The sequence below is a fragment of the Gekko japonicus genome, unplaced genomic scaffold, assembly GCF_001447785.1.
Source record: "Gekko japonicus isolate JY-2015 unplaced genomic scaffold, Gekko_japonicus_V1.1 scaffold30, whole genome shotgun sequence".
Lineage (NCBI taxonomy): Eukaryota > Metazoa > Chordata > Lepidosauria > Squamata > Gekkonidae > Gekko > Gekko japonicus.
In genome coordinates this window covers 1966021-1977083 of record NW_015168045.1, presented here as the reverse complement: position 1 = coordinate 1977083, position 11063 = coordinate 1966021, and the positions used below count along the sequence as shown (strand labels likewise).

Below are 11063 nucleotides of genomic sequence, written 5' to 3'. Positions count from 1 at the left end.
GAGGGTCAGCCCTGCTTAGCTTCCGAGATCTGACAAGATCAGGGCGGCTTTAATTAACTTTTAACGTTTTAGGTTTTATTTTGTATGCTGCCTCAAGTAAGTTCTCTGGAGAAGAGGCACAACATTTTCTTAAATACATTAAATTAAATAAATGTTCGTCATTAAGTGTGAATACAAAGGACAATTATGGCCATTTCTATTTGCTTGCTTTCTTTTTTTTCTTCCCCTCCAGCTCCCCAGTTGTTTACTGGCAGTTAGCCAATAATTTACCTAGTACTTGTTCAAAGACCTTTACAACCATCTCATCCCTCTCATTTGTAAGAAAAATCTTACTTGGCTAATGTAAGCTTATGACTATTTATGACTTTTGTCATGGGTAAGCTTATGACTATTTATGACTTTTGTCATGGAAACAGTAATTTAAGAAGAAGAATGACACAAAGCAAGATTAAAGTTTGAGTCCAGTGGCACCTTTAAGATTAATAAAGTTTTATTCGGGGCGTGAGCTTTCATGTGCATGCACACTTCCTCAGACAAAGTGAACAAAGCAAGATTGACTTCTTACCTATTATCAATAGAAATCAGTCCAACCTATAGTACCATCTTAACTTCTGAATGGGATCAACACAACAGTAATACTACTATTGTTTATTAATACCTGGCATATGTTTCTATAAATCATTAATCACTTTCCTCAAAACCAGTGTTACTTTGCAATGTCTTATTTGGAGTACCATAGGCCCATTGCTTCAGTCATTCTTCCTACTTCTACATGGAACGATTTGCATTAACAATGTTGGTGGTAGGGAGGGAAGAAATGGGCTTTTGGAAGAAATGGGGTAATCTGTAGAGAGAGAATGTGCACACTTAGGAAAAGTGCTATTTAAATAAATAATATCGGTGATAATGAATACATTGTGGTTGTACCACTTTAATTTACTTGATAAATTCCTTCTGTCGTTAAGGTTTTGCCATTTGTTTGGTTCTGACCCGATAAATATATATGCATAACTGATATTTTCAACGGCATTATTTTGGAGAATCTGCTCTCACTTTAAAATATGCTATTTAAAAAACTGAGTATCAATCAGTCATGTGGTTTCCTATGCAGCAATGTGAACACTCCTATAAGCAATTTTTTCTGTTAGTAAGTATCAAGATAATCGGGAATAAATAGGACAAATATCACTTTTGTGAGCAGAGAACTCTGATATAGAACAATTGCTATGAGAGTGAGAAGCAGAAGTGTTTACCACAAGGAAAACAGGTACATCAAAACAGCTGTAGCTGAAAAGTCATGGGCCTAAAACCATTGTGACAGTAATGGAATGTGGTAGCAACCAGTAGTTTACTGTCCTTCAGTGTATGGCACAAAAGATAACTGATCAGTTTGCTTTTCTAAACAAGAATGCAAGGTACAAAAGTGTAAAATGTCAGGAGTTAGCATTAGTGACTAAACTCCATACTGGGTTGTTCCACACACTATTATCTATAGTAATTGTGACCACAACTTACTAAGCATTTCAAGAAAAAAAGTTTATTTAATTAGCTTTGAGGCTGATAGTATATGTTGTTAACCAAAGCATCACAGTCTTTTAGTTAATATTATATGTGGTATGTTCCAGGAGTGTGTTTGTAGTCAAGGCTTATGCAAGCCTTATCTTGTATCTGCTTCAGAAACTTCACTACTTTTGCAATTTGTTTTTTACTTGGCGGACTTTGTTCTTCTCTGTTGGCTAGTCTATTAATTAGAAGCTAGTAGCTCATTCTACAATACTGTTCTTATGCTACGTTTGCAGCTTAGTTTAGTTATATTTACTTATTTTGCTTTAGTAATTTCCAGAAAGGAAGATGGCCCTGAATGTAAGGCACACACACACACCAATATGATATACGCAAAAGGTTTTAATTATTGTACATAATTTTATCTGAATGTAAGATACCCCCTCTTTATTCATGGACTCCACATCTGGAAAAATCCTAGGTTTCCTTTTGAGTAAATACAGTAACTATTTACCAACCTATTCTGGAATTGTGCATCATATCCTGACAGTCTATTTGTCTGTGGACCTACAAAATCTTTTGGTGATAACTACATCTTACATTCAGATACCATAGGGACAGTTTACCCCATTTACACACTCCTGGGGAAATAGCAGTTTAACACATGACTGTCTCCCTAGCACCCATTTTAAATACTGTGTTTTAACAGTGGAGGTCTATGTGGTATGGAGAACTACCAGCATTTAAAATAGTAAAGTATTTATTAAAAGTCCATCCACATACTTTCTGCAGAGCAGTGGATTGAGCAAGGCCGCATACATTCATATCCATGTGTGTGTATGTTGCACTTTCTAATTAAATTTGGGAAATGTATTGGAGGCTTCTGCCACGTGTTCATTTTTATTTTTAAAAATTAAAATTATAGGTGATACGAAGCACTGCTACAAGTAGTTGGAGAGCACAGTCTAGCCAAGCCACTGCAGCAGCATCAAAAAGCAAATCTGCAGCTGGATTTAGCTTTGGTAAGTACTAGAAAATATTCCATATGGTTTGATATTATGTCATGTAAAAGTTTCTCCGTATAGCTGAAGAAAGTTCTTTGAGTTACTGTCTTGAGCAAATTACGTGAGTAAATTCATGAATTCATGACTGGATTTCCCTTCTAAATGCTGTCAAGGTGGGGAGCAGGTGGGGCGCTTTTGATTTTATTGCAGAAGTAAGTAGCACATGAGCTGGGAGTATTGTAACTACACAAAGTTTGTCCCATCCTTCCCCAAGTTCATGTTTGCTCTGTGGGGGGAAAAATATACAAGGCATGATACAAAGTACCTTTTCCCGTACAGAGTAAATGACAGTTGGAGGGGAATGGGATTTAGCTTGGGGGGAAAGCACTGGCATGGGTGGGAAAGTGTTCAGCATTCCTAAGCCATACACCACCTTTCCAAAGAAATTAGTAGCATTTCTGTGTCTTTTTGGAAGTCTTTTTTTAAAAAACTCATTGCAACTAATACAGGCAAAGAGGGGGTTTTGTGTTAGATGGGATTAAGGATTTGTTAAACATATGCAACACTGTAAGGGGCAGGCCCGTAGCTACAGTGGGGCATTTTGGGGGCTGGCCCCCTGACTTCCTGCCAATGCCCCCTGACTTCCATCCAGCTCCCGCCCCCCCCCCCCCGCTCTCTGGGTCTCCCAGAGGACTCCTAATTCTGTGGGCTGCCTGGAGGACTCCCCACCACCGCCCCTTCCACATTTACGCAAGCAGAGAGTGAACGCCACAAAAGTGAGTTTTTAAAATTTTATTTTTTATTTTGTGATGTCAGTGCCTTCTGACTTATTTAAAGGCCCCCTGAATTACAACATCCTGACTACAGGCCTGGTAAGGGGCCTGGGATAACCGCTGGCTTCCTTTTATCCACAACTGTTAAAAGTATTATAAAGTTTGTTTTTAGGAAAAGGCAACATGAAATATATAAAGATTTGAGGGAGGTAAAACTAGATCTCATTCACATACTCTTGTTAAAGTTGTACTTGTCTAATTCTCATCATCTTCAAAGGTGTAAAACATGAAGTGATCATTGATCATTTCTGTATTTTGCCGTAACCTTTCTTGCTTTCCTGCATCTTGGTCAGTGGAAGTACCAATGATACAGTTTTAGAAAAATGTTTGGGATTTGTTTCTGCTTGAGAATGAAATAGAAATTCTGGCTGTGTTCTTTGAAGATCAGATGGCAGCTATGCTGTAGGATTTCCATTAAAATGCCGTGTTTTCTAGAACTGACTGAAGAACAGAAAGAATTTCAGGCCACAGCCCGTAAATTTGCTAGAGAGGAAATCTTGCCTGTTGCTGCTCATTATGACAGAACTGGAGAGGTAGGCTTGCCATATATTGGGGAAAGATCTTATTTAACGTTTTGTGTTTTATTGAGGCTTTCTTAGTGAAGCCAGACATAAAATATTTTATTCTCTTCTCTCTCTCTCTCTCTAGTATCCTGTTCCCCTCATAAAAAGGGCATGGGAGCTTGGCTTAATAAATTCCCATATACCAGAGAGCTGTGGTGAGTGAACTGTTCTTTAAGCTATAAAACAGAGTAGATAGAAGAATGTTTTTATAGGAGACAAAGACACAATGGTTTTTATAATAAAATGTTTTCTAAAAATAAAAACAGGAATAATAGCTAGCTGACTGATAAGATAAAAGTCTCATGTATTGACATCCTAATGAAAATACCAGTGCTGTCAAACAGTTGGGGCTAGTTTACACATACTTGTACTTGTGTTATTTGATTTTCTCTGTTGTATGCTTGAAGACAAGCAGATGAGTATGTAAACAGACTCCATTGGATTATGTGGAATGATGATAAAGTTCTGTTTGTGGCCAGCCACACAAGCAAATTATTATGATGTTGTAATAGGCCCCAGTGTAGTTGAGTCACTGGAGTTATTCTGGAAATGCACAAACCAAAGTGTGTTTGTGGTTTTTAAATGGAATATACAGAATAAATTGAACTCAAGTGGGGTGTATTTCAGTCACTGAAATATGATATAGAAATAATTAACGGTGCACTCCAGTCTCACTGCAACCAATCTTTATAGGATTACACTGAAAGTGCATTTGTTACTGTGAATTTCTGTAGGTTTAACTTTTTAAATTAATGCTTCATCATAGGTGGCCTTGGCCTTGGCATCTTTGATGCCTGCCTTATTACTGAAGAATTAGCTTATGGGTGCACGGGGGTTCAAACTGCTATCGAAGCAAATTCCCTGGGTGTAAGTATTTTCTTTATTTAGTAATGCTTAGTTAAGAAAATGACTTCCTATACACTAAATGAATAAAATATTTCTTGTAGCAAATGCCAGTCATCATTGCAGGAAATGAGCAACAGCAGAAGAAATATCTGGGGAGAATGACTGAGGAGCCCATGATGTGTGTGAGTGCTTTCACTATATGTATAATTTTATGTTGCTGACATTGGAGAAAATCTTGGCCCTTAATTTTTGTTTGTTTTTGTTTTGAAAACTGAAAAGCCCAAGATGATTAATCCTTTCCTCATGGGAAAGGTGGTTCCAACCCCTTAATCATCTTGGTTGACTTCTTGTACACTTTTTCAGCTCTATATTTTTTTTCTTCACACTGTCTTTCACTCTCAGTCTCTATCAGTTCAGACCCCATCAGCACATATATAAAGTTGGGATTTTTTATTAACACAGAAAGAACAAAAATATTATAGGTAAATAAATTTATAAATTAAGCAATAAATATGGCATTATTAGAGCCCCCCCCTCAGTATTCATTTAATTCCCTTTTGTCTCATCACATATATTTTTACAAACCCAGTAGTCATGCTTACTTTAATGTAGAGCGCCTATCAGCACACTGAAAGGAATGGGCACATACATTGACTCCCTTCACTGAAATGAGTAGCAGATCTTTTCCACTGTGCCCAGGAACCATTTTTGTATTAAAAGTCCTCTTGTCTCCCAATTTTCAGGCATCCACTGTGCGTTAGTTTGTAGTATTATTTGCGTTACACTTACTTTGATTCTTCATTATATATAATTTTTTCTTCCAGGCCTACTGTGTAACTGAACCTGGAGCTGGCTCTGATGTAGCAGGTTTGAAAACAAAAGCTGAAAAGAAGGGAGATGAATATATAATTAATGGCCAAAAAATGTGGATCACCAATGGTGGCAAAGCTAACTGGTATAGTATCTGTAATTAATCTGGCATTATTTTCTACATTGCGTGTTAAAATAGATCTATACTTGTAAAAGCCAGTTCTCAACACACTGTTCAGGGTATTGCTTTAAAAAAAAGTTGGGGCGCTTTATTTAAAATGCTCAGTAAGTGTTAAATTAGCAATTAAAAGTTTGCTGTTAAGCATTTGTTGGTATGAAAAAATAAACTTAACTTGCTCTTGTTTCTCTGTGTGTGTTAAGGTACTTTTTATTAGCTCGTACCAATCCTGATCCTAAGGCTCCTGCAAACAAGGCTTTTACTGGATTTATTGTGGAAGCAGACAGCCCAGGAGTACAAATTGGAAGAAAGGTGGAGATGATATGCATACATTTTGAATCTTAGTTCCAGTAACAGGAGTTAGCACTTACTGATATGTCATAAAGGAAACCATGTCAAATTTTCATTTATGAAACTGAGATATTGTGGTTCAAAATTTGACATGATAGCTGTCTGAAACTGTTACGATCTAGAGAAATAAGCATTAAGGCCCTCAAAGACTGGTTCTGCTTGCCCCCTTACAGAACAGTTCTGCCTGAGACTCTTCTTTCTTTTAGAGTGCTGTCCTTAGCAAATATATTTGGAAGTAAAGACACTGAAATCGATTCCCTCACAATTACAGTCACAAGGTATAACAACTCTGTTTAGAATTGCTTATGAAAATACATAAACCTTCTAAGGCCATCTTTTGTTTTTTATGATGTATTTATAGTCCTATGCACATTAGTGTTCTGTGGGTAGAACTGGCTTTTTTCAACATGATTAATGCAAATTGGCCCTCTTAGATTTACACTAATTGAGCTGTTGTCTTATTAGCGAACTACATCTTTCATTTTTCAGGAGCTTAATATGGGTCAACGGTGCTCAGATACAAGAGGGATTGTTTTTGAGGATGTGAGAGTGCCTAAAGAGAATATACTAATGGGGGAAGGAACTGGCTTCAAAATTGCCATGGGAGCATTTGATAAAACCAGGCCTCCGGTAAGTATCTAAAATGTGCGATTTCCTAAAAATGTAATTGTAGAGTTCTTTATTTATTATGCTTATCATTAAATCCATAGGTAGCAGCTGGTGCTGTGGGACTAGCACAGAGAGCTTTGGATGAAGCTACAAAATATGCTATGGAACGAAAAACCTTTGGAAAGTTAATCGCAGAGGTATGTGAATCTCCAGGCATTAATAGAATGTACTTCCTGCTTATGTGCTAAGGATATCTTTTACACAAAGTTCTTGTAGACTTCAGACTTCTGATTTGGCAGGTTGGAAGTCCAAAAACATGTGAAAATAAAATGTATACTAGAACACTTAAATTAGAGGTAATCCCATTTGCCAAAAAGTTCTTCTTTGACAGTATTCAAATAATTTACATTGGGGAGTTTAAAAAGCATATCAGACAGTTAATACGCTTCATGTGTAGCAATATGTTCCAGTCAGGATTAGAAAGAACTGCTTTAGCAAAACTGCCTCTGAACTGTAACTCATAGTCCCTCCATATATATATGTTCAAATTAGTACAAGCCATTTTAAGGTGTCAGTGTTGTCACAAGCTCATGAAGTAAGTTAACAAGCAAGTTCTTTAGATTAAACCTGCATTTCTCTTTTATAAGTATAATGAGAAGTTTCAAAACAAATATAACTGAGAACAATCACATAGAAAGCTGTAAAATGCAAATCCTCCCAAAAATAACTGCTAGCTTAATTTTTGTGTCTTGCAATGTATGCCAAAGATGGCCACATCTTGAGCTTTGTGTTGGAGCTTTAGCTATTGTCCCCATCCCATGCTCTTCTGTTCTATAAAACACAAAAGATGTCACTATATATTTTGATGTATGGTAAGTGCTTACTACGGAGCTGCGGTGGTTCAAGTGGTTAAGACGCTGAACTGCAGACTGTGGAAGGTCGGCAGTTCAGCAGTTCGAGACCCGAGTGTGCCGCATGACAGAGTGAGCTCCCGTCTCTAGTTCCAGCTCCTGCCAACCTAGCAGTTCGAAAGCAAGAAATTGCATGTAGATAAATAGGTACCACTTGAGTGGGAAGGTAACGGCGTTCCGTGCACCTTGGTGTTTAGTCATGCCGGCCACATGACCACAGAAACGTCTTCGGACAGCGCTGGCTCTTCGGCTTTGAAACGGAGATGAACACCGCAACCCTAGAGTCGGATTCGACTGGCTTTCGAGCAAGGGAACCTTTACCCTTAAGTGCTTACTATCCTTTCATATTCTGTATCATACATGGAAGTTAACTTGTCAGTGTTTATCTTTGTTCTTCAACATCTGTAGCACCAAGCAGTGTCCTTCATGCTGGCTGAAATGGCAATGAAAGTGGAGCTTGCTCGCCTGGCTTACCAAAGGGCTGCATGGGAGGTAGATGCTGGCCGTAGAAATACCTATTATGCATCTATAGCAAAGGGATATTCTGGAGATATTGCAAATCAAGTTGCTTCTGATGCTGTCCAGATCTTTGGAGGAAATGGATTCAATAGTGAATATCCAGTAGAAAAGCTGATGAGAGATGCCAAAATATATCAGGTAAGTAGTGCATGTGAGACAGACCAGTACAACAAAATAACAAGTTTTACATGAAGAAAAGATTGACCCTAACCATCTTTACCATCTTTACTTGGGAGTCTAATGGGAATCCTTAACATGTCAGCCACGGACCCATGGTGCATATCAACTCAAAAGACAAACCCAGAGAGTTCAGCAGTAGTACATACTTCCAAGAAAGAGTGCATAGGACTGCTGTGGTAGTCATATAGAAGTCCATTGAGTCTATAAAATAGTGTTTTAAAATATTTCTTATATAATGTGCAAATAACTTCCATCAATTTTAAATATATTCAAATATTTTAAAATCTCCCTTTTGGTGGTGGCACTCTCCAGAACATTCTACACGCTCCGGAATTGGTTGGCGCCCTGGTGTGCCACTCACAGGGCATATGTCTCAACTGGCTGCGTTCCTGCCTCCCTTGGAGTGGTCCCGCCCACGGAGGCGGCGTCCAGCATCTTGGCCTGACTCCTTCACGGACGCAGCCCACATGGATGCTCTGGCGGCTGCTCCGGCACCGAGGCAGGAGGACAGGCCCGCCTGGCCTCACCGCGCCCTGGTCACTCCCTCTTGCACCAGCCCAAGCTGCACTGGCCTGCACCATTGACGCAGCCTTCTCCCTCAGCAGCCTCCGTCCATGGCCTGCTCGCCCCTCCCTCTGCTGCACTCGCCGCCTCCACTCCACCCGGCCGCGACACCAGCAGCAGGAGGATGCCTGTGACGTGAAGGCCCGTGGGGAGAGCTGATGGCCGGCTGCAAGGGAGGGAGGCAGCCAGCATCATGGCTGCCCCGGACACAGCACACTCCAGCCCGGGATGCGGAAAACAGGATGAGCACGCTGGGAAGGGCAGGCGGCGCTGACGGGAGGGGAGATGCTCAGGGGCCTGGGGGGAGACAGTGGGGGGGACGCCGTCAGGTCAGGTCCCTGAGTGGACAAAGTGGAAGAGAAAGGGTCGGGGGCCTGAGGGGCGGACCATGAGCCGCTCAGCTCGCCAGGGGAGGGAAACGCTGCCGGCCCGGCCTGTTGCCCCTCAACAACAGGCTCTTGGCGGGGAGCTAAAATGGGGGGGCTGTCTGCTCGGAGACAGCCCGCCCAGGGTACTGCTGCCACCCTGTCCCCTCGCCCTGCCACTCACAGGGTCTGGGGAGCGGGAATAGAGCGGGGCACCAGGGGGGCCTAGACAGGCCCAACATCTGTCTAGGGTCCGTTGTCTTGCTTCCACAACAGGCTTCGTTCCTAGTCATATATATTTTAAAATCATCACAACAGGTAGCAATTCCAATCCAGTTATTTATCTGAGGTCTATTCACTGTGAAGTCTATCCACAGACCATGCTATGTTCTTTTCTAACCCAATGAAAATGCTGGCTAAAATTTAAAGAATTATGCTTTTGTTCCAGTAGAGAATGTTGGAAATGTGTTTCTTAAACAGCAGCCAACCACATAGCAAACCCATTGCAAAATAGAAATGGTTTTTTAAAAAATACTGTGATATGCTATTTGGATTTGCTGTTCAAAGATTGGTCAAATAAAATTCTGATCTTGGTGAAAAAAAAGTACTTATCCCAGTTTTACATCTCTAGCATACAAGTTGTTCACTGACATTTCACACAGTTGCACAAAAATGCATTTCAGACATACTGTTTATTAATCATTTACTTCTTCTTTCATATACTTCTTCCTTTCCAGATATATGAAGGAACCGCTCAGATTCAAAGGCTGATTATAGCTCGTGAACATATTGGCAAGTTTAAAGAATAAAATAATACTGAAATGGTATCAGCATCAGTGAAATATCAAAGGACTTTGGTCCCTGGCATGCATTAATCCAAATCCATAAGTGATTGTATCTTTTTAGCTATGCCACTTTTGATATTGAAAGAGGAAAATATGTAGAAGACTGCAAAAAGACAGCAAGTCCTTAGAAGCAGGAGAGTCCCCTCCCCCCAACTGCACATCTATTTATATATCTTCAACATATGAAATAAAAGTGGACATTTAATTCTTGGAACTTGAAGATATCCTGAAATACAGAATCAGTAGATAAAATCTATGCCTTAATTTCTGCCAAAGGGTTAACTCTGTCCTCCAAAGTTTTTGTTTTTTTCCTCCTTGGCAAACAATTTACAATTGCCTGGGTTTTCAGAATTTGAACATTCATATGTATAGGATTAAGAGTGATGTCAGTGTAAGTAATTTAGGGTCCCAGCTCCACCACCTGGAAACCATATAATTTGAAACATTTCTACTAAGTCAGTCTTTTTTGTAGAACAGGAGAATTTTGCACCACTATATCACATTGTTGTCACTGATTCTTGTCAGTGTATGACAGTACAAATTTGTGCTAATAATATGCCTAATTTTAGCATACTCAGTATTATGTTTCATACAAGATGATCATACACAGTCAGATCATCTTTACTGCCACTCTGATATATAGATTCTCCATACTACAGCCATTTAAAATCACAGCAAGATTTTACAGCATATAAAGGATAATGTGGAATTTACTTTTGTGATAAACCCCACTTCTTTCTACTTGATACCATGAACCCTCTGAATCCTTGTTCATTTGATAAACCATCTTTTTAAAAAATTATATTAAGAAATTACAACTTTCCAGAAACAAAGATCTTCATTTTATGACCCCATTAATATATGCAATGTAATCTAGCCTTGTGATTATTGGCAGTTTTGCAAAGAACTTTTGTATGTTATGTAACAAGACCTCTGACTCTAGTTTGGAAGTTCTTTATTAGAAGAGCATATCTCTTCAATG

At 39.4% G+C, this 11063-nt stretch overlaps 1 protein-coding gene across 1 annotated transcript; it reads left to right on the top strand.

The window, feature by feature from the left end:
• The first annotated feature begins 1851 nt into the window (after nt 1–1851).
• On the top strand, nt 1852–10681 carry ACADM (acyl-CoA dehydrogenase, C-4 to C-12 straight chain). Its single transcript, XM_015414236.1, has 12 exons — nt 1852–1863; nt 2429–2525; nt 3776–3873; nt 3989–4058; nt 4670–4770; nt 4851–4931; nt 5574–5704; nt 5941–6049; nt 6578–6718; nt 6799–6894; nt 8017–8265; nt 9974–10681. Exons 1-12 carry the CDS (start codon nt 1852–1854, stop codon nt 10043–10045), a joined length of 1257 nt encoding a protein of 418 aa, XP_015269722.1. The 3' UTR covers nt 10046–10681.
• Nucleotides 10682–11063: the final 382 nt, after the last annotated feature.